At 42.0% G+C, this 24,903-nt stretch overlaps 1 protein-coding gene across 1 annotated transcript; it reads right to left on the reverse strand.

The window, feature by feature from the left end:
- Positions 1-1,491: 1,491 nt before the first annotated feature.
- Positions 1,492-24,323, reverse strand: LOC109480479 (mucin-like protein). The gene is made up of 31 exons (XM_019782674.1): positions 24,237-24,323; positions 20,221-20,349; positions 19,773-19,867; positions 19,407-19,499; positions 18,553-18,672; positions 17,982-18,113; positions 17,324-17,443; positions 16,581-16,711; positions 16,209-16,338; positions 15,766-15,906; positions 15,019-15,122; positions 14,533-14,626; positions 13,914-14,129; positions 13,133-13,316; positions 12,541-12,766; positions 10,796-11,081; positions 9,839-10,101; positions 9,362-9,530; positions 8,721-8,981; positions 8,272-8,453; positions 7,630-7,790; positions 7,228-7,433; positions 6,771-6,896; positions 6,158-6,280; positions 5,781-5,918; positions 4,745-4,870; positions 4,129-4,254; positions 3,660-3,832; positions 3,270-3,391; positions 2,382-2,726; positions 1,492-1,778 (listed from the first exon to the last, which is right to left on the reverse strand). Exons 1-31 carry the CDS (start codon positions 24,308-24,310, stop codon positions 1,649-1,651), a joined length of 4,926 nt encoding a protein of 1,641 aa, XP_019638233.1. The 5' UTR covers positions 24,311-24,323; the 3' UTR covers positions 1,492-1,648.
- Between the last annotated feature and the right edge of the window lie 580 nt (positions 24,324-24,903).

Here is a 24,903-nt window from a genome sequence, read left to right on the forward strand (position 1 = left end):
CCTGTGAAATCGATACGAATACTGAAAAAAAAAACACTACATAATTATTAGTCCGTCGCCGTGTGTGAGTACAGTTTCATATGCTTTCATATGTAATGTCATTTTGCTTTGTTTTGCAACTGGTAGACTAATTTTTGTAGGTTTGAAGTCAATCTAAGGCACGCACGTAGAAGAAAGGTTTATGAAAACTAGAATTAGATTATTTGAAGGCCGGCGATATACCTCGTTTGAGGATGACCTGAACTGAACTGATATACATGTACTCACGATGCGACAGCCAATTCTTCACTGTACGATAATAATGTTGTAAAATAGGAATTTAAGCCAGCAATATGTAATATATGACCAACGCAAGTTGTTTAGTGTTATAAAAAAAAGATACATGAGATCATTAATGATTTTCCATTCATAATGTGGTCAACATCCCTCCCGGAACAATCCGCGAGATATGTTGAACAAACTGCCTCTTAAGCAAGAAATGAAAGAAAGTGCATGCTCCCATAGCCCACATAAGTACATTTTTGTATGTCCAAATGACAAAAGAAGTTGCTGACCTGAAAGCAAATCACTGAAAAATTCACAGAGAAATTCACCGTCTACAAGCTTATTAGCTTAATGTTTATGTTTTCTTGGTATATTCTCGCCTTTCAGTCATGTGACCCAACCTTAGCAACGGTTGCTAAACTCCAAAATACATGTAGATAGCGGAATTTTCCATCCATTGCCAGCTTCACTAGTCTTGGATAGTTGAGATATTCATAACTACAGAGTGCTTCCCCGTCATATTCATCCGAGTAGTGCCTTTGGTTTTGTTGGAGATAGCTATTGAGAATTAAATATAAAATTATTATACTTTCATTTCCTTTCTACAGAATTTAGGTTTTTCTAAATTTCTTCTTTCTCGGCGTACAAGCACCAAAATGTAGTTGTGGCGAGTGGTTTTGGAAAAGTGAATATCTTAAGGCCTTGTTGTTGTTGTCTCTATTCTTCATCTCATCTCAGTCGGATGCTAGTCTCATGTGCATTTCCTCTTCCTTCTCGTGTGCATTTGTTCCCTTTGTGCTCTCTTCTTGCTTTTTTCCATTGGCTAGGCTTGACAGTGGTGTCTCTTCTTTTCTTCTTCTAATTGTTCTTTTTCTTGGTTTCAACTTACATATTTACATATTTACATGTCTTCCTGACACAGTCCCTGTGTTCTCCTTCTGTTACAGCTGTACTCGTCTTCCTGACACCGTCTCTGTGTTCCCCTACAGCTGTATTCGTCTTCCTGACACAGTCTCTGTGTTACCTAAGGCCATTCTATATGAATGATATCCAAGCAGATGTTTGGTGCGTCAGAAATATTTAGTTCTTTCACACACTCACCCAAACACGCGCACGAACATACACCCGTACACACATACATATACAATTTACGCACCTACACGTACACCCACACTCTCTAACACACACAAATATCGGTGAACAAAATGATGACAAAGATTCAACAAATTATTCATATAACTGTTTAATGGCATCTACTGCATATCGAAGCATAAGCGTAATTTGTAATATGTCAACAAACCAACAATTCAACCATTAGGTATAGAACGAAAACATTCGTTCACAGCATGCTAGCAACAAAGGGTCTACGTTTTAGCACGAATACCTAAGCTTTGGTGTCTATGATTGGGTTGTCAGCACCCAACCCTTCCTTGGAAGTCACTGCCATGGTGACAGCCATTGGCAGTGCCTGATGCTGCTGGTCGTCAATCTTGGAACTTCTTTTCTTCTTGGTCCTGTAGACAAGATCAAAACACGGCTATAAGGTGAGATATCAGACTTACCGGTGCATCGATCGGACAAAACATACGGAAATACCAAATAAGTGCAGTTCCAATCATTGACATTGTTTATAAGAGAATTTTTTAAAGAACGTATTTGACACACATATGGGTAACCGTGGCATGGGTAACCAGGTATTGTTTCATCGGTTGTATGTATCTAAAACAGTTTGCAAGCTATTTAACAGAGCATGTTGGTTTTGTACCAACAAGCGAGTTCTGAACACCTATCTACTGAGTTTCTACTACTATGAAGTATGAGCATGTTCAGTAAAGCATTATGCTGTTTTGTATGTATTCTTTTATATACAACAAGAAGAGGGTGCTCTAAAACTGCTCAATATGTAGACGTCTATCTGTGCAAGTGTATGTTGTCTTCCTCGGAGAAGCCATGTGACAAGTCCCACTGGGTCAGTCTACTGAGGAAGACCAAGGTGACTGGTCGGAAGCCCTTTTGGGTTGGAACAAAAGTTCTTTAAACCAGTAACTACCAACACAGATGGACTAGAATTTTTTTAGCTTAAATAGTACAATCTAGTCGTTTGAGTAATCACTCACCACAGATAACCTGTTGCGGCAATGATGGCTACGACGCCAATGGATACGGAAACGCCGATGATGACGTAGAGGACCGTGTTGTCTGCATCTACCTGGCCGCTTTTCAAGTACTCACTCAGCGAGCCCACGTAGGTGAAGGACCTGTCACCCAGAGCTGCTTCAAGCTGCGGCTGAGACTGTTGGAGAACTGTTTCTAAGGTGTCCAACGGTACCGCCCTGAAGTCTCCCGCGTCGGAGTAGGACATGTAGAAAGCGAGGGTTGTTCGGGTTGGGTCCGAGGCGGCTGGTTTCGGGTAACCTTCGGCGACGTGAACGTCTTCAGGATGGAACACAGCGGGGCTGTACCTGCCGTTAGAATATTCAAATCAAGCTTGGTTCGATATTGTGATCAGAAGACGCGATGGCAGTAATTTTCATGACAACAGACAACTTTGTTACCATTATCAATATTGGTCATGCTTACATTATTTATGCATGCTAACATGGACTAACTAGTGTCATAACGGTGTTAAAGGCTGATGTGAATGGTTTCAGTAGTGACTGAATTCAGATTGGATTCCGTTTAACTAATAATATTGAGCTTCTAATATCAGTGCTTACGCGTATGTGTGAATGAATGGTGAATGATGGTATTGTATATACCAGTAGGTTTCTATCTGAAAGACATTGCAGTATAAAACAATAGACGGGAAAAAATAATTCCATCAGGTACGCTAAGTACTGTCACATTAAATATTAAAATGAAATTATTTAAGGAAAATGTCTAAAATGTATGTGTGTATAATTTATGAATTGCTCTTGCTGTATTGATAGATGTCTTTGAATGCACCGTAACTGCTTTACTTTGGCGGTCTCAAGAGTATCTGGAGGATTGATGTTAAAGCTTACGATTGTCGTCTCTTGTCCCCATCGTCCCTTCTGCATGCAGGGATCCGGTCTGCCTGTTGACTGCAGAAGTCGGTGAGGGCGGCGGCGAGAGCTCGTTTGAACTCCGCTATCAAAGTCATGAGCTGAGGAAAACACGAGGAAACTAAGAGTTACATGGTCCCATGCCTTCGTCAAATGATATTTAGCTGTCGGTTGACGAATTATAAATTTTGTCACTGATTACTTATTAGTAATCAACAAGCTTTCAGGTAACCAGGAAATATAGACATCATAGGTACACTACCTCCCTTTTAAATGTTAAATGTCACAGACATAAATTCTAGCACTGAGGCTATATGACAATGCTACAACGAATAGACACAATAAGTATTCCTTGAGCCATAATATTACCTCTTGAATCGTTGACAAGATTTCAATCACTATGGTATCTGACTCGATGACATTCTCTACTGTTGGGTCGGCAGTCCAGGGGTTCGTGGGTTTGTCTGTCTCTGAGGCTTTAGTTGTGACGATTGGCTCCGCAGTGAGTGGTTTATCCGTTGTCAAGGGAGTTGTCGCTGTTCCTGTGAGCATCAATGAGGAAGATAATTTCAGAATTTCAACTGAACTAAAAGTAAATTTGAATGATTCACAAGCCTTAAAACAATCTCTCGTTCGCTCGCTGAGGTTAATGGACCGGCCGCTAGGAGTGCGGTTAATGCTAAATGAGTGACCAAGGCCACAATGACTTAACTTTATGGATGGTATCCTTTAAAGACCCCCAAACTGGTGCGCGCGGTTGAATGAAAAAAAAAAAAAATCCGCTGTGTGGCCTAATCTTAGACTAGAACGCTGGACCAGCCAACGGTGACCTGCGTACCTGGTAAACATATGCCGTTCACTACTACATTGTCCTCTTTACATTCACAGTGGAAGGAGCCGGGGTCATTCACACACCGTTCGTGTTCTGTACAGTCGTCGTAACCCTCTGCACACTCGTCAATTTCTGTTGAAGAAAGAAGTTCAGCTTCAATAAGACAAAGTCAAGACATGGTCAGGTCAATCTCATAGTTTTTCGATACATACATGGGAACTGCGTATAGAAATATCTTTCGTGGGGTCGTGTGGCGTAGCGGCAGAGTGCTCGACTCGGAACTATGAGGTCCTGCGTTCGAGTCCTGACATGCCACCGATCTTGTGCCCTTGGCACTTCATACGACATTCCTCACTTCACTCAGGTGAAAACAAGTATTGTATTGTCCCCTGTGTTGGTGGCGGCATTATTTTTTGTTGAAAAAACTTGAGTGTGCCGTTACCACGTTTTATGATTGCGTGTTGGAATATAAAAAAAAAAACTATCTTTCAGTCACGTACTGACGAAAGAAAATTGATGCTACCTGCAACGTCTAACCATTTTTAAAATCAACCGTTGCTTGACTAGCCGTTACCTTCTTTTATGACAAGGTAATTGTTTCGGGTAAAGTAAAGATACCTACCCAGACACGTCACGACATAGTCCTCCACTGTATGGTACCCTTCTCCACAGTAACAGTTGTAGCCTCCCGCCGTGTTGTTACAGAACTGCTCACAATGGTGATGCCCACTCAAACACTCGTCCTCGTCTGTCAGGCGACAAGGGTTAAAGCTGCATTAGTAACATTAGGGCAGTGGAAGGAGTCAGTTTTGAAAAGCAGTGCCATTCAGGAAGTGGGGTTGCCAGAGTATGATGACAGGAGTGTGTTTAGAAGCTGGAAACAGAGCTGTCAATCGAGTTTGTTTACATTCTGTTTTTTTTTTTGTGGTGGCACCGTGAACTGATTGCGCTTTGTGTGTGGGGGCTACGTTACTGCCAACCATGAAGGTAATCAATCAATCAATCAAATGGTTTATTATTCAATCGACATTGCAGCACTACTTGCATGTAGGCTGAATTCACAGTGGAAGGAGCCGGGGTCATTCACACACCGTTCGTGTCAAAAGACAAAGCCAAGACATGGTCAGGTCAATCTCATAGACCAGAAATACGAGATATCTGCACAAATATGTCGAAAAGTCTAAATCACAAAAAATAAGATACTGTAATTCTTTTCAATTTTTAGTCTCAATTTTTGGTCTAAACGTGTTACATAATGCCCCTTTAGTGACGTTTTGGCTGCATAATAAGGAACGGGCTATGAGTGTTCTACTCAGCCTGGCTATATGATGATACGCTTAATATATCAACACACGCATCATTAATTAGCTAATCCAACTACAAATTAAATCATGTTAATCCTGATACTGTATGCACTTAGTCATTATGTATTACAGTCTAGCATTTGTTGGATCGTCATGTAGTTATACGTTAAAGTATACATTCAACTTATGTATAACATGTATACATCTATAGAGAGCAGTAAACTGTTGTTTCTGTCCTGTTGTCCAGGATATCTGCTGCTTCTATTATGACACATATTGCTAGCAGTAGGCTGCAAAATCTACGCCGTACTTCGTTAACCAAGCTGTAGACACTGTCAAAAGCAATTATTGTACCTTCGCATGTAATGCCATCAGCGCCCAGCCTGTAGCCTTTCATGCAGGAACACACCGCGGTGCCGGTACCGTTCACCATGCACCAGCCAAGCTCTGGGTCACACCCTGGGTTGATAGCACCACTACACGGGCTGCTAGCTGTTGGTTAACAACATATGAGACACGTTAAGTGTACAATCTTCCGTATAGCAATTACAAAGTATATAGACAGGGAGATTCCATAAAATATCAGTTACCTACAAAAATCATTTAATGTCACATATTGATACATTTTTACCTGTTATCCTTGTATTTTGGAACGCCCATTTGCTGATCTGTTATTTGCCTTGAATCGTTTGATTCAGTGCGATAATCGTGGGATACCAAGAGTTACTTACGTTCACAACTCTCGCCATCAGCAGCCAGCTCAAACCCATCCCTACAGGAACAGTTGAAGGCCCCGTCTGTGTTCTCGCACAGCTGACTACAGTTGTTCAAGTTGTAACGACATTCGTCTACGTCTAAAATGCAAAAAAAAAAAAAAACAACATGAAGAATTGGTAATTGACACAAGAGGCCTTGTTGCGTCGTATGAGTAGCTTATGAATTAAGCCTTGAATAAAAGCGCCATAGGAGAGCATGTATATAACCTTCGGTGATAGGCATTGTTACCTTTACAATCACAATTCAATTCAATTCCATTCTATACTGATTTCAAACACTTTTTAGATTTTTTTGCTCTACGAACTGACCTCTTAATTCTTGTATGTATAAAGCATAAAGAAATCATGTTGGGAATTATAACATACCCATTATTAGTAATTCACATTGGTGCGATTATGCATAGTTTAAACAGTTAGATGGAAAGTAAGATATTAATGTTGACCTCACGGTCTGTCTGTTTTATTCTTGACCTGTAGGTTGTAAGATCTTAAACGTACCATAAAGGTATTTCATTCATTTGTTAGCCACCCTCCAATTTAAAAAAAAGGCTATTTATATACAACGTACCGGTGCAGGATACTCTGTCGTCCGCCAGACTGTATCCATCGTTGCAGACGCAGTCAAACCCGCCCAGGAAGTTTCTACATTCGTGCTGACAGACGGCACCTTCTGCACCTGCGCACTCATCACGGTCTGAGCAGGAAATACATTATTGTAGTATGTTTTATCACTACATACATGTACCTCTCTATCTCTCCCAACCTCTCCTTTTACTTTTCTACCGTTTGCGCGCGCATACATTTACACACAATAGCACATACATACACAATTGCACGCACAAACACTTAATCTCTGTATGTCTCTCAAGTTGTCTCTTTCTCTCACAGTTCATTTTCAAGCTCTTAAAGAAAAGCTATGCAAATTTGAAGACAACATGCATAAAGTTTGCTGATTTGTTAACGATGATGCATGAGAAGTACAATAAACATGAGAAATAATGGGTCACCGACAAAAAATGCCTGACCTTGACAGTTATAGCCGTCTCCAGTGTACCCGTCTGGACATGGTCCACAGATGTATCCATCCGCGCCGTGCCCTGCCGGCGGAGGGAGATCTGTGCAATTCGACCCAGGGAAACACGGGTGAAGGTTTACCACGCACGCGTCTACCTGCATTTCACAACGCTCTCCGTGGTACCCTGTTGCACAGGAGCAAGTTCGCCTGAAGAATCTGAACAACAAAGAGAGGTGCATGATTGCGTTGGCTGATGATTCCAAGATGGTAAACCCGTGACGCCAGTCAGCATGGCCGTCCCTCTTGACCCAAGGGTAGAACAGAATAACTTTTTTTCTTCGCAGCAGACGGACTATCAAATTATTTGTAAAATAAACCATTGCTTTTACTATATGAAATCCTGAAAACTCACTTATTCTCGCCGCCTGCAACGGACGGATCCGGGTCTACACTTGCGTCGCAGTTGCCACCGTTCTGACAGGAGCACATATAAACCACTGGCCAGTACTGGGCCGACGTGTTCTCCGGATTGTACACGTCAAGTTGGAGCTTAAATGGCGAGTCAGATGCCACCTGGAACCAACAAAATTAGATACAAGAAACATTGTGTGAACCGACTGTGTTTAAGATAAAGGGCTGAGGTACAGTTACGGTAGTAGTTGCAAAGTGCATTTCAATTTGGAAGTAAGTCCCCTTGGACATAGTAGCACATGAGGCAGCAAATCTGACTTTGACCTTAATGAAATTGTAACAGGACAATACATGTACAATGTGGTCACCGATGCATCAACACTTCTTACCATTATTGTAGCAAGATTTTGGGAGGCATATAGAGAGTGGTTGCGTTGCTCTTCGCGCCGAATCATGATCATCATACTAGTAACCAGGCCTCGAGCAAATTTAAAATCCCAAGTGCACCACTCAATGATCGCTACGATGTGCGTTGGCCAACACATACTGGAGTAAGAATCTTTTTCAATCAAAATTACTGCTACAGCAATAAAACTTACTGCCCTGTGTACCCGTGAGTCAAAAATGGGAAAAAATATCTGACCTGCCAAACAAGGGTAGCCTCCGAATCTCTGACGCTCAGCTGCACAGTATCCGGGACCTCTGGTCCGAGCACGAAGGTGAAAGAACTTGAGGTCGAGTCGGTAGCCGAGACAACTACAGTCACTGTCTCGCCCACAATGGCGTACACAGAGTCAGGTCCGCTCAACGTGGGGGGAAACAAGTCTAATGACATAAGAATATTAATGAGAAGTTTATTGCAAATTCGTAACCGGGGGCTAATTGCAAATTACAAACATAAAAGAACAATGAAACAGAGTATAATTGTATTGCAGTATACTAATGGGTGCATGGTATGGTGCCTCAATTTTAATTATTACGCTTAGCACTCCGGTGTGGCTCTTACGTATACGGTACATATATTATGTAATAAAGTTGAGGAAGCGGAATATTTCATAAGATAGACAGAAAATGTACTGTAGTTCTACTCACTGAGCACAGACTGCCTGTTGTCGAAATTCTGCTCATCCTCCACTAGTTCTTTGCCGAGGTCGAGGTCCCCTGTCTGGCTGACGTCAAACAGACAGTCGGTGTTGTTTCCGCAGGTGGTGCGAGCTCGAGCCTCCAGGTCCGGGTCACTGAACGTGATCTCGTCGGTGAAATGTGGGTAGAAGGAAGACCGTGTTTTGAAGGAGTCTCGGGTATGGCTAGGAAACAGTGATTTTCGTGGTCCATCTTCGATGGTTAGTTGCCCTGTAGGAAGAAAACAATTTTTTTTCTTTTTTTTTGGTGCCGCTAATACGATGCTCAAAATTAAAACACGCACGCACACACACACACACACACACACACACACACACACACACACACACACACACACACACACACACACACACACACACACACACACACACACACACATTTGCACACTCAGTAGCTCCACGACTGTTTCTTCTTGGGAAAATGTTTTACGTAACTACGAAATCAACATAGTACATTAATCATCCAAGGTCAATTTTTGCAACCAGCCGTTGGCAGATTTTGGTTAATTTCCTAATAGTGCGGTTGTATTTGATAACACTTTGTTAATAAATCAACATATGCATCTGACACAATTGATTGCACAAACTTACAGGAGAGGCCGAAGTCTTCGTAGAGCTCCCTTTCTGTTGCGTTCACAGGTAGTATGGTTCCATTCGAAGTCTCAAAATCATTTGATTGGTCTCCATCAAACCTACCAAGGAGTCCCCGTATCTTGCCTTTTAACTCTGGTGGGGATGAAAACTCCACAGAAAGCATTCCCTGACAATGAACAAGAAAAAAGATATTAATTGAAGTTATTCGCCTAATAAGTCTTCAAACAATGGTGGACCTTAGTCTTTAAAAGAATCAAATATTAATGCTAATATCAACATATACTTGAATATACATAAAACTATGTTAGCGAAAATCAAAACGCATTCTTACAATGAAATGAATAAAAATGATCCCTTAGTGAAGTTTTTTATTGTAGGTTCATGCCAGAGGACTAATTGCAAACTGACTTTTTGCATAGGCCAGGAGACTTTAACAAACATTGGGCGAAGACACAAACACTCACACACACACACCTTTTTGGCTGTAGCCTTCACGGTGATGCCGCTGAAGAAGACAACGTCAAGAGAGTTGTTGGCCGGCCTAGTGACCAGGGCGTTGTCTCCCACCTCCAGTTCGTAGTCTTCCTCGTCAGTCCCCCCATCAAACACAGACAGGTCCGTCAGGCTGCCGTTCACGTACATCTCAAGGCCGGAGTCTCCCACCACCTGGATCAGCACAGGCTGTTTGTCTCGTTGGTACGCGATCATGGCGGTGATCATCGTGGCGTGGTCCGTTCCTAATAATATAATTAAAGACAGAATTCAATTCTACATGAGGAAAAAAGTAGGTGACATCCAAACGTGCGAATTCCAACATTTTCAAAACCACTATATACCCTAAATTTATAAATAACAGTATGGAATTGTTTAAATGATACTCGGAAACTTACAACAGGCAGTCATCTTAAGTACCCATAGTTTTTGGAGTGCTGTTTTCGTTATCGTGATGTAGTAGCTCTGAATTGACTAATATGATGTATGACAGAGAGTTCTGTAAGAAAAACTTTATACATGTATTAGCTTCAACTCTTTAGGAGAAGGCATGTATATACAAATGTAGATATTATAGCTCCGCAACAAGCACCGTACATGGTTTTGGATACTATAATACAAAGAGTTCACAAAAAGGATGTTTTATTGCATTTTTGCACTTGTAAACCATTACTACTGACACTCAGCCAAATCTACATGACATTTCTAGAAAGTAGAGGCTCTTAGCTTTGTATTGAAGTTTCCAGACCCCTTTATGATAGGGGGTACTGGTTTTATTTTGAACCAAAAACTAGTAAAATAAAACCAGTACCCCCTATCATAAAAGGGGTCTAGAAACTTCAGCACTGAGATCACGTACTGGTCCGAAACTCCAGCAGCTTAAGGGTTAAGAACATCTGATGAAGCCAAACTGAAAAGGTCGTTTTAAACTACATTTACCTGGAGCAAGCGACATCCTGCATTGTAGTTGATACTCTCCACTGTCGACGTCGGCGAGTAAGAAGTCTCCAAGCCCGTTAAAAGAGTATTTGTTTCCGTCCATTGTTGTGAGATGGGGATCGTATCGAACCCATGGAATCCTGATTCTGTAGCTACGACATCCCTCTCGTGGTGGGGACGACAGGGGGCGATGCAGCACGAACCTGTCACAGTACCAGCTGTTCCGGACTGCCGCTGAGTCTACGCAGCAGCTTTGCCAGGCGTTCACGTCTGCAGAATAACTGTTCTGAAAAGAAAGACCAGCATGAGATTTTACCACCAATATGCAATGGAGGTATTGTTTTTGGCGTGTCTGTCTGTCTGTATGTATGTCTGTGTGTGTGTCTGTCTGTGTGTGTGTCTGTCTGTGTTTCCGCAACTTTGTAGTCAGCATAACTTCAGAACGCCTTTATGGATTGTGATGATATTTGGTATGATGGTAAGTCTTGGAAAGACAAAGGTCAAGGTCAAGTATGGGCCTCCTGGTGGATGACCTTGGTACTGCAGCAGAACTTCCGGTTTTTGTATCTTTTGTCCTGAACAAGCTATGGTCTTGACTTTTTGGTGACAGATAGCTTATCCTGTTAGGAATAAGTGGCGTAAGTTTGGTCCCCCTAGCAGCTTGTTCTGGAACTGCAGGTTAGTTTCTGGTAAAAAACTTTTAAAGCCAATAAGTCCAGATTGGAACAACGTCTTTTCATCATTTTTGGTAGGTAGGTACCTGAGAGACAGTTGTACATGATTAAATGCAAATTATGCAAATGAGGACTTTATTTGCATAATTAATGAGGAAATTCTATAATTACAGTGTTTTACATTATACTACTTTCATACATGTAATGTATGTAAGCTATGGCAGGCGGAGCATCAACAGATACTAATTATGCAAATGATGACCTAATTTGCATAATTAATGCGAAAATTATATGATTTCTTAATGATTTCTTAATGGTGAATGATGGGAATGTCTTACTTGGGACATCTGTAACATACATCACGATGTATATATTATGTTAATGCAGAGGGTATTTGCATAATTAAAGAAGAAAGTTACATTTACATATCAAGCCCATATTTCATGGAGGTATGAAATCTCGGAATTCTTGTTTTACTTATGCTAAGCTCAATCTTCGAGATTTACCATTACGGGATCACGGATCATGAGTTATATATCTGTCAAGGTATGATGCCATAATACGATGATTTCAGCATAGTAAAGTTTAATTGATACAATAACAATGACACAATGATTTAGGTTGAACTATCGCTTACACTTCAGTTTCAAAGATCTAAATGTATTTAAGTATTAGCACACGGTTGTGATTGTGTAGTAAATGGAATACATTTGAACGTTTTCACTATATCTTATATTTTTAGAATCAACGACGAAGTGACGGTCACATCCAGTCTTATTTGAACAGTGTTTGGTAGTTACATTTTTAAAATGGGTCAAGGGTATCTGGTAAATTTCAGCTATTCATATCAGGGGCCATCACCCTTCAATCAACCGACGGGGGCTGACATCATTTACAAGATATCTTTGACCCAGTGGCCATGGTGACGTCACACTTAGGAGAAGCCACGTGACTAGTCTTACTGGGTCAGTCTACAATGGAAGAGCAGAGTAGCTGGTCAAAAGCTCTAGGTGAGAACATTTACCTTTTGTGTTGGAACAAACGTTTTACCTTTAAACAGAACAAACTCACCATGATGAGGTGTCCACCTCGTAATCCAGTCCGCCGAGCCCCTCCACCAAGTCTCCACCTTCTATACCTCCGGAAAAATGAGATTGTCCTCTGCCTCCACCAATTCGCCCTTTCGTAGCAGCACATTCTCCTCATTGACAATCTCTCTGAATCAACGTAAGAGTAGACCCGGCGTCGGCTGGTCACACACGAGGGTCTCGATGTAATTGAGTGCGGGCGGTTGAAGCTGTATTGTACAGAAAATGGTAATGCCATGTTATATACATATAAAATACAACACGGGGTATTCCGTATCGCCCGAGGTACCAGCCCGACCGCGCGTCGGATCGCCATTGAGATTGCATAAGATACCCTCCCCCCTCGGCCCTCCAGCATGACCAAAGAGGCCATCTACGCTACAACCTTTCCTTAACAAAGACGGGGGGCGGCACAGACTTTCTGCTCACCAAGTCACGTGTGATCTGCATAACGTGACGTCATAGAAGCGGTGGACTGCCCATTTCTTGACAAAGACTGGAATTGTACAGTCAAAAATCTGGTCCAATAATTACTTGAATTAAGTCATGCTTTATGTTAAAGCTTGTTTGCTTACGTTGAGTCAAACCAGGCCTGTTCGGCAGTACACGGGCAGGACCCAACAGACGGCAGGGCGCCGTAACCAAAGAGCTGAGTTGGGTCTTCCACCTTCTGGCTTCGCAGCCACCGTGAGCAGTCAGCCACACTCCGCTGGGGGACAGAATTGTCGTCTTGATTCTGCAGCGCAAACTTCCACTTACCTGCAGGGTGACAACAAGAATTACTCGATACTATGATGTCCATACGTTTCGGAAAACATGATTATGGGCAAGGGCCGGGTCACATTCACTGCACAAAAAGTTGGAATTGCCAGTGGTAGTAAATGCAAGTGCAGTCAACACGGACTTTACAAGGGTAGTAAACAAAAGTGTGGTTATTTCATTGTAAAGTCTAACGCCATTCACAACGTAAACATTACCCATAATTATACTGACATTTAAAACCATTGGTAAATACAGCTTTTCGTAATACAATTCATGTCAACTGTTAAACTTGATCACAACTTCAAGGTACTATACATAAAGTCAAAGACAGCTTATCGAACTCTGGATTGATTCCTGTTAGCCTGGGTTCCAGACCCATAGCACACTGGACACAAATATCTCAGTGAGCCTGGCACACTGAGATATTTTGTGTCCAGTGTGCTTTGGGTCTGGCATCCAGGCTAGATTCCTGTCGATCTTGTGGCACAAATCTATTTTATGATATTGACATCTGTAACGCCGTGAATAAATATTATCTCTGTACTTTAATCACTCTTATAAGTACCAAAATAGTTGCCCTTTATAATTATGTACCTCCATTAATCCGGAAAAGATTTCTCATAGACACCGGGAACCTCAGGCCAGGGTGGCGGTTTTGGTTGTCCTGTCCAGAGAAATCCACGTCATCGTGTGTCAATCCAGCACTAGTGGCCGGTGTGAAGGGAAAGAATCTTCCGTCACCAGCACTGTAGCCACCGACCGCGATGTTAGTCTTTGGGAAAATGCCGGCCCCTCCGACCTGGGCTTCAACTATGTGGTAACAGTTGAATGCATTTGAAGTAAGTAATTATTTATTGTGGGTTTTATTCAACTTCAATGTTACTTTAGTCGAAAATTATAATTAGATGAATAAACTAATGTTGTGGAAGTACGATTTGGGTTCTAAAATGTAAAAAAAAAACGTTGCATAATTCGATTACAATCATAAAACGTTTTTATTCCTTTATTAAAGAAACCATGTACAAAGACTCCCAGATCTGTCAACAGATACAGGGCAGTATTACGAGTATTGAGATACATATTAGATATATGAAAAATATAAGCTATAAGATATAAATGAGGGGCATTTATCTTAGCTTATAAACCACTTCACACTACAAATACGCAGTCGGAACTGTGGCTTATAATGGTTTACTAGTATATACTTTCTTACCTGGACTAACCCATTGCTGGGCTAGAGTTGGGTAGACAAAGTTGGCGAAGGACAGCGTTCCGTCTGTAGAGATCACTAACTGGAAGGTGTTCACCTACATTAAACCAAAAAAGATTGTGTTTTAAAAATTGTGATTTATGCCCCCTCGATTAGGTACTTTATGATTATATACAGTGGAATAACGTCTGGTCACTGATGTGGCCTTTTCTCGCCGTAAACAGCAGTGGGAGAGAGGTTCATTAATATTAAGTCCGATCTCTGTCATTCTTGATAAAGACTGAATTAAAGTCGAAACCGGTCGAATCCCGTCTCGAGTCTGTCATCTTCCCATCGCTACGAATGATGTACGCTCACTCGGTGGTTATCATAGCAAATCTTAGCTCTTATTGTACCATACACACCTCTGGGTGGGTCGTTACCCCCTGATTAACTATCCAAGAAGGCATCTAGTCTACGTAATACTATACGTTTTATCAAAATACTCACGGGAAGCTGGTCGTGAGGTCGAGGACAAACCCCGTTAGCGTACATGGTGCAATCGGGAGGAACTCTTATCCAGGTCACCACCAAAGCCCACACAGCCTTGTAATCTACCAACATGTGAAAAAAAATCATATGAATTAATCTATGTCGGTGATTATAACAAAATACAGAGCTAATACTTTATATCCGACCAAAGTTTTAGCTTGGTAAGACGCCAGTTGATATTTCCTGCAGGCCATGAAAACCTGACACTTCGGGGACAGAAATATTGTTCTGAACGGCGTCAGAGTTTGTATCCTGAGGTAAGCGATTAGAGATTTCAGTTTCAGTTGATTGACAGGGTTATGCCCCAGTATGCCTAATTTGGTAGGTTGACGTCGTTTTAGGTCACCTGGAATGTGTACTCAGTGTACTGTAATAATATATATGGTATGAAACATGGGGCATGATGTAATGGCTGATGAAACTACGTTATGAAATAAAATTTTACAGTGCCTTTTCATGCAACATACAATCCCCTCCATTGCTACATTACATTATTGCAAATCATATCTATTTCTTATTCCTGCTTTTCATGTACAGTTGCGATTACGTTCATGCAGTTTGTTATTATAGCACTTTTAGCGACACCATCGCTGAACCGACAGTCGACATGTATACAGTAAAACCCTTCCCCTCCCAAATTAGCTGGATCATGTACATGTACGACGCATCTACGATTATGAAACCAATAGGCAATGTGTTGTATACCTCCAGTAAAAAAACCCGGGGTGCTTCTCCCATCTAAGCTGGCAAGGTTGAGAATCTGCTCAGTCCCTGGATTCCCGTCATCAGTCTCGTGGAAGCTGTAGAATATTTGAGTTCTCTGGTCCTCCGGCAGGTCGTTCAAGACTGAAATGTACTGGGACTGTTATGCATTTTACACATTACCAGGTGTGTGTATGGAATAAAGGCGTCCCCCTAAAGCCAAACACCTAAGTGTATGTGAATGTACGTCAGACCTTCAGTACTGTATGTGGCCCACAAAGAAAACCTTCGTCACTTACGCAAACCATTTGGTCGGTTGCGTCATTTAGGCTTGTTTTGATACATTTGGCATGTGTTATTTGAACAGGAAATCATCAGTATCTATTTCACGTATCAAGTAAAAACTGCAAGGTCACCGCCAAGGTTTTTGTTTTTTTAACTCTCACCTGTAGCATTGGACTTGGCTAGGAATGGCGCGAGGACCGCCGCTTCGCTGAAAGCGAGGACGTTCTGAATTGGTGTTGGGAATCTTGGCCGGACAATCGGATCGAAGCCAACTATTCCGTTGTCACAGATCTGCAAGGTATTTCGGTTTTGCTTTGTAAAGATTAGAGCGTTAAAATGTCTGCGACGCAGACAGGTGATAGCCGCTGTGCTAGTGTCCTTAAATATGATTAAATCAATTTGCATTTCATTGGACTATAGGGCAAGCGTAAGCGTACGTACCCTATATAAAGATACCGTTAGGCATGCTTTAAGGTGTGTTCAACTTAAATATCAGATTTTGTGCATTGAACGTCTCAGGATAACAAACTCACGTGAACGCTGTGGTGTCTCCGTCCGAAGAACCGGAAGCCCTCCTGGGGAAGATCCTCCTTGTGACACTCTGAGAAGTCCCATTGGCGGGGCTGCCCTTCCACTTCTTCTCCATAAGGGTACATGTCGTCATCTGTGCAGGAGAAACTAAACATCAGCCATGGGCATAGCTATAGGCCTTCAGTTCGAAGATCACTAAATATCACCGTGTACAAAGCAAATGCATACTGTTTGCCTTCACATGGTTTAGCCTTACAAAGTACTGCTCTGTTTATTCTTATTCAAACACATTAATTTTCATGTATATACGATAGTTACACTAGTTACCATGGTGACAGCCGTCTGGTCCAGGTCATTGATGACCTTAGGTCTTTGGAACGGAAAAAGAAACTGAGCAAGTACAATGTTTTCCTTCTGCGAAGGTAAACATAAAAAGTAAATGGTAATGATTTGGCTTGCCCCTGCGCATTCCACAGTTCATTTTCCCCAAGATGCAAAGGGGTCCGTCCGTCAAGTCAGACATTGTCACCAACATATACCAACACTGATATTAGACCAGTTACAACTTTTATCTCAATAAAACCGTTTCACCATATAGAATAACAGCGACTTAGCCAAGATAGTAGGGTCTTGCCAGTGGCTTAGTACTCGCAGGCAATTGCAGCTCTTAAAACTCACGTTAACAGTGCATTAAAACCAAATGGGTCCATGTTTTATGTCGATATTGTATGTCCTAGTTGTATACCTCGACAAGTGGTCTCTCCCACCAGACGAAAACCGTCGCGACAGCTACAGTTCCTCCCTCCGTCGGTGTTGGTACAAAAGTGGTCACAGCCGCCAGTATTGGTGCTACACTCGTTGATGTCTTCAAGAAAAAAAGGAAGGCTGTTTACAACATATCTTCCAAATTCATTCCATTTCAAGGGAATTCGAAATAATTGAAATCAATCCAACGTGGCAGACAGTGTGTTCGTTGATTTACAGATTTAAATTGCACAGTATAGTGCTCATCAATGACGAAATGTAAAGAGAAAGGGGACGAATACAAACCACACGTAAGATTTTTCTGGATTCTATGAAATCCATACTTATCTGTTCTTATTCCAACATTTAATGAGCAAACGTAGTGACGGTACACTCATGTTTTTCAACTTATTTTTATGCAGCCACCAACACAAAGGACCATTCGCCTTTTCACCTGAGTAAAGTGAGGAAAGTCGCGTTCAGTGCCTTTCCCAAGCATCTGGTAGTGCTGCTGTGAATGACGTACAGACCTCACTATTTGCATGTTCGGGACAAAGTAATAAAACAAAAGTACCCATTGTTGAAGCTGATAGTTTTACGACACTGCCTAATATAGGACCAATTCCCATGGGAAGTCTGTAAAATGCAAATGAGCTCACCGATACAACTCAGTCCATCCGTACCCAGGTTGTAGCCCGCGTCACAACTGCATGTGAAGGACCCGTGGGTGTTGTGGCAGTTCTGGTCACAGCCGCCGTTATCGGTGGCACACTCATTAGTGTCGGGTGTAGCTGACCAGATGAACGGAATAGATGAGTATTACATATCGGGAAACAAGAGCTTCCGGCACCACTTCTTTGACTTACAACCCCACATGCAGTTTAAGATGATGAGTGTCTGTGGGTAAGTGAGTGGGTGGGTGGGTGAGTGAGTGAGTGAGTGAGTGAGTGAGTGAGTGAGTGAGTGAGTGAGTGAGTGAGTGAGTGAGTGGGTGAGTGAGTGAGTGGGTGAGTGGGTGAATGGGTGAGTGAGTGAGTGAGTGGGTGAGCGAGTGAGTGAGTGAGTGAGTGAGTGAGTGAGTGAGTGAGTGAGTGAGTGAGTGAGTGAGTGAGTGAGAGTGTTTCCTTAACTATAGAAATCGCCACAGGGCGAAAAAAATGTGTTCTGCTACCTTGTGTCCTGCAACAACGACGTAAATCATCCAATCGAACAAAGAAGGTGTATTCCTACCATGGCAAGATGTCCCGTTGATCAGATGCAGACCATCGTTACAGGTACAGTTGTAGGAACCTGGTGTGTTGACGCAGCCTTGTTCACAATCGTGTATCATCACCCAACACTCATCAATGTCTAGCAGGGGTAAAACATTTAACTTAATATTCATTTAGGCCATGTTGATTTGATTACATGGATGACATCCTCCCGCGTGAAGTTTCGTCCCCCCCCCACAAAAAAGGATTTCGACCATACTGTACTAGTAAATCGTACAAAATGACGGAATACATTTGTCGTATATTGCAAAAAAGTATGGAAAACTATACTAATGTAATGGAATGCTAAAATCTTTTTAGGGAAGGAAGGAAGTATGAAGAAATGAAAATGAAGGGTTAATTATTCGCCATACCATGTGTGTTTAGTCATTTGTTCAGTCTTTATGATTTTATATTGAAAGAAACTTTTTTGCCAAACTTTTTTTATTCGCACGCTCGCGTCAGTTTTGGGGTTCCCAGAGGATGTCATCCATATAATCGAATCAACATGGCATTATTAAGGTTATACGTAAATATTATTTATGCAAATCTGTAACAAATGGTAGAACAGAGGCTGTTGACGCTCAACGTTCTTACTTCTGTTTTAACCTTTTCCCAATGTGGCCGCTTCCATGCATTTGTCTGATAGGTGAAACAGAATAAGTTTTTTTACCCATATTTGTAACAAATGGTAGACTTTTGGAGCGTATAAGCGCTCACGGTTCTTGCTTCTCTTTGAATGTTTTTCCGATATGGTTGCTTTCATTTGTAGATAAAGCAGAATACGTTTTGCTTACGGAAATCTGTAACAAATAAGATTTTTCTTAAAATTACCCTGGTCACAGTTCTGTCCTTCCCAACCTTCGTCACACTCGCAGACGTTGATATCCACGCAGAGTCCATTGTTACACGAGAGGTGGCAGTAAGCTGTAGATTAAAACAAGACCTTTGCTTAGAGCTTCATGCTTTTTTTGTGGTTGAATTTGTGAACAGCGCCACTCGACTTACTAGCGACGTAATGCGGTACTGCGGTACATCATTAAAGATACGTTATGCAAAATGGTATGAGAACCTTCCTTGTTAGGATATATTCGTATTGGGACATAAATGTTCTTATATTGCACGTTGAGATCTACACCGTGACTCACAAGGATCGCCCACAAGAATGTCAACAGTTAGTTCTTACTCATTATTTTGTACCTTGGCAGGTGTCACCGATCTGATTCCATCCCACACAACACCGGTGGTCCGTGAAGTATTCAGTGCCATAAACGGTGATAAAGCTACGGCGGTACCTGTGATATGAATGAATTTTAAAACCTTGCGTTAGTCAGTCATTCAATCTTTCTTTCTTAGTAAGGCGTTTTAAACTCCTGACGCAAATACCGATATTTTGAAAGAAATGGATATTTATTATCTTTAGATATAAAACATTTGTTCCAAAACAAGAGAATTGTTCCCGCCCGGATCTTTCGACCAGTCACTCTGGTCACTGGTATCTCAGTAGACCCAGTGAGACTTGGATTCTCTAATTAATAAAGCGTGACGTCAACACTGGGTCAAAGTTTACTAGATACTCCAAACATGTAACTATCAACACAGAATAACTTAATGTTTCATGATGATATCAATCAGCACTAAGACTTACCTTGGCCTCGTGCCGAATATCTCCTTCAGATAGTCCCAAACACCTAGGGCGGATTCCCGGCGTCTTCGGTTTTGTATTTGCCACGACACCTGGCGAGTTCCGACAAAAGTGCAGACGCTGCCTGGCGGGCTTGAGAGATAGGTGTATTCATGAGTATTTGGGCTACATTGTGGCTCATGTGTAAATGTATATTTTACCTGACCGCATCTCTAAAGGACGTACAGGAATTCTATTGATATACGTCAGTCTAAGCAAAAACAAATTTACAACATGTAAAAATTTCTGTTGAGACTCAATCAATATTTCATGTCAACTAAAAACTGCTCTTAGCCGCTCCCCTCAAGAGGTAATTTCAGGCTGTCCGTTGCGACACCAACACACTGTCAACGAGTCAAGCTCAAAACTCTGGACTGTGCCCTTCAACCTTGCTCAACCTATCTTCAGTTACAAAAAATGTTTTCACTACATTGACTATGGGTAGATCCGTTGGGATGACAGAGAGGAAAATTAACCGATACAAACACACGGTCATGATCGATGTTACTACATACATGTAGTAGAATGGAATCAGTGGATTCATGCGGTGTAACCGACATCTGTCACACCGCAGTCGTCCCTCAGTGAGCCACATTGTTCCGCTTTAGAATTTTTGCACAGCCTGTCACACGACCGGTTTCGCCTGTGTGGCTTCTTCAGGTGTACAGAGGCTAAATGACACAAGTTACGACGTTCCCACTTTTATACCGTCCCAGCGCAGAGCGCCCTGGTCAGTGGCCCTACAAGGTCATGTAAACGTTTACTTTTGGGGTCGGCACTGTTTTGGCCACTTGAAGTAATATACATGTATGATATATGAATGAGACACTGTAATTTGCCCACTACAATATACAGTTTACACACTCAGGAACTTGTTTTTCTGCCGGCGCCGTACCGACGGACTATAAAACAGTATGACTACGGATAGCTATGAAATGTCAACAGGTAATAGCTAGATGTATACAATAGCTGTACATTTATCATAGCAAACAGTTTTATAGGAGAGTAATTTATTATTCAAACATAGCACAAATCGACAAAGGATTGTTAGGATCTTTATGGGCCGTTAGCACTGATATTAGTAGTCCATAAAATTGCCTGGCAGGCATTTGGTCAACATTGTAAAGATATCGATCGCCGTACATAAAATCGTTGTAAAGCAATATATCGTCAATGTTGAAGAGTATACGTACTTGAATTGTGTGCGGTGATATCTTTAAAACGTTGACCAAAAGTCTACCAGACAATAATATCAGTGTCAACGGCCCATAAAGATAAAAGGTCTCGAATCATTACAAATCCTAATAATGATATTTCATGCATGTCTTTGTGACAGATACAATGATCGAAGCGGATCCAAATGGGATCATCCAAAATTTAAGATTCTTCAATTTCTAAATGATTGTATTACCAAGAATAAAAAAAAAATGGGTCTTTTGCAGATACGAAATTTTAGTCCACTGTTAGGCCACTGTTACACTTTTTCGCATACACGTGCGCATGCTTTCGTATTCGTATCTTAGTATATATTCCGTATGAGTTGCCATTTGCGTGCGAGTTGACATTTCTGTCAACGCGCACGCGCAGCCAAACGCACAAGACGCGTACGCGCGAAATTGTAGAATAATTTACACACATATCTAGCGCATATGTCACGAATCCAGCGTGGCATAGGTGAAATGAGGACGATGAGAAAACGTTTATGCGAAGAACTTTGCTTGTGAATGACTCCCTGTTGATCGACAGGCAGACGAGCCTCCGGATTAGAGCTGAACATGAATAGGCCGTTTCGCTCTCGACCATGGCGCGATTTCTTTCTTTCTTTCTTTCTTTTTTTTTTGAATGGCAAATGTTTGTAGGCCACCGATCCGTCCGATTTGATAAGGGAATCTTTTCGGGTGAAAAATCCGCTCGACCCTCAGGGCATTTTATAATTTGGTGACCTCTCGTCGGTCATCAAATACGGCCCAAGCTCGCTCACTGTGCATGTGCAAGTGTGTGACGCCGGCTCATCAGATATATAAAGGCTTCAATTTTGTGGGCACCATAAGGAAGCTCACACACATGTTTCACACACATGAAGCTAAAACTGAATCTTTGTAAGACAGTATTGGTTCCTATTCCTCGCCGAGGGAGGTACTAGACAGGAATAAACAACCCACGACATCGGCATCCTGAAAACAGGCGCCTGAAATATCTGTTCAAGCTGCGACATGCCCAACTGAGGATTACTTAAACTATGAGGAGGCGTAAACGGACGGATCAAAACGGAAACAAGAAGCCATAGGTAACAATCCTCCGTGAAGTTTTGTATATTGCAACAAAAACAATCCCAAGCGTCAACGCCAGACCTACTGTGCAGACATTAGGAAGCGGTTAATACAATGAGGGCGCGTCACAACCATAAAACATAAAAAGACCTAAATCCATTACTGCTCCCAGGGCGGTAAAGATACTGTGCTTCAAGTTCGAAGTTCATTTTAATTACACACACACAATCATTGAATTCACATAAAGATCGGACTATCATGGTCATGTCACTAGTAACAAAGACAACACCACCGTCTTACCGTTCCCGTTACGCGACTGGCCAGGCCAAAATCCAGCAACAGTTGCGGCCAGCACCGCGAGCGTTACTACCGCCGGTCAGATACCCGGGCAGATACGCTCCTGGTGGCCACCTGCTTAGAGGTTTGCCACCCCCTTGGGGAAACAGTTGCAGACTAACAAGTCTAAACACAGGCTACATAAAATTAACAACACGACAATCTAAATAGATGAACAAAGTCTGCTTTCATTACAATATCTTTCATTTACTACATTATTATTCATTTGACAAGGTATCGCAGTAGGTACAAACCACGTGCACAATCCCAAAAGATACTCGCCACCATTATATGCAAAACAGCCACCTAATATCTGCTTAGAGAACCTCTGCTACCGGACAACTGCCTAAATCTACGGCCTATTCCACAGGATTGTAAAAGTAGGGATGTTTCTAAAATATGCATTTACTTCAATATCAAAACTGCTACGGTGAAAATAAAAAGACATGCATCATCACGGACATAATGGTACACCGCATGCCCAATTACATAGAAATGCGTCGTACGGAAGAATGCGTTTTGGCTGCGAACATCTTCCAAAAAACTTAAGCATCTCTTAAGCACGGGCAAAAACATCTGGAACCACTTATCGGGACCTCACCATATCTGTCTGAAGTTCCACCCCCACCGCTATTCCAAACAACGGGTTTTTCTGGACCATTCCAATTTGCCTCACAATTGTAGAGGTGCATCTGCAATATGACATTGACCGCGAAAGCAGCGACGGCAAAAATACACATTCGTGCATCAACACGGGCATGCCCGCAGACGGCGTATAAAATTGCGTGCCGATTACACAAAGAGAACCCAGTGTTTTGACTGCGAACATGAAAAATCAGCCGATCACAACACTCCGTCCGGAGGTCCTGACCTCCTTCACGGAGTAATTAAAGACACGGCAATGGAGATACTTGGACAAAGATTAGGACATGGAATTTATGTGTCAGAGCCAGATATTGTAGGGCTTATGTAGTTGAGCCTCTACAAGGGCAAGGCTTAGGCGTCTACTGGAGGCAGCAAATATACTCCTTGGTGGACTAATTCCGCCAGCGTACTCGTGTTAGCTGTATAGTTCGCCAATTTCTACACTTTCCATCTACCTCCGAAGGCTGGTTAAGTCTTTCCTACAGTTCATTGTCAAGCAAATGGATCCAGTAGTTTGGTCACTTGGGTAGAATGCCAACTAACCAGCCAGCCTTAAGGGTCGGCAAGTATCGAGGCAGCGCGTTTCTGCCTGGTAAACTTTCGTTGCCATTCGAAACGCGTGTACGGTTGATGCCATATCGCTGACTGGACGAGTGTATCATGCAAATAACAGTGAATACATATTAGTGAAAAAAAGACAGAGCACAACCTTAGATTCAACTCACTCACCCACGAAGGCCCTCGACAGCTATTCCCGCCAAACTCATAAGAAACACGACACAGAAGAGGCGCACAGCCGCCATGACGGCGGTTAGGCTGAAACTGCCCCAGAGCTGCGCACGTTCAACATATATTGCATGTTTTATTGCCAAGGTTGCCCGTTGTTTTACAACTTTGATGCTTTTACAACGTTACGTTCATACCGTTAAAGGATATTTTATTTGGCCAATAAATTATAAATATTTAATATCTACCTGTTTTGTTCTTGTCGCGTTGGCGACAAACAAGCACTTAAAGATATTACATCTTTATTACATTTTTATTGGTGTCCTGTAGGCTACAAGTCCTCTTCCTGGTTCAAACGTGGGTTAAGTTCCTCGACCCCACTGTAAATTAGTGCTATATCATTGAGATGCACCATCCCCGTATGTAGCCAGTGTACTAATAACCGCATGTATCGTTGTAGATTGATTCGGTTCAAATGGGCATTTTAGTGTATATGAAGTACTTGAAAGGTACTCTGAGATACTAGAAGTTTGCCGCTCTTATCTGTACTCCTTTAGTAGACCAACTCCCATAGCATGTTTTCTGTTTATTTGGCCAATTCTACTCTTTCCAGCCGCCCATATAGCCTGGTAGGGACTAGTACATAAGCCCTTTAATGTGACGAAAAAAC

Source organism: Branchiostoma belcheri, unplaced genomic scaffold (assembly GCF_001625305.1).
Source record: "Branchiostoma belcheri isolate BF01 breed outbred unplaced genomic scaffold, Haploidv18h27 scaffold51, whole genome shotgun sequence".
In the NCBI taxonomy this organism is placed as follows: Eukaryota; Metazoa; Chordata; class Leptocardii; order Amphioxiformes; family Branchiostomatidae; genus Branchiostoma; species Branchiostoma belcheri.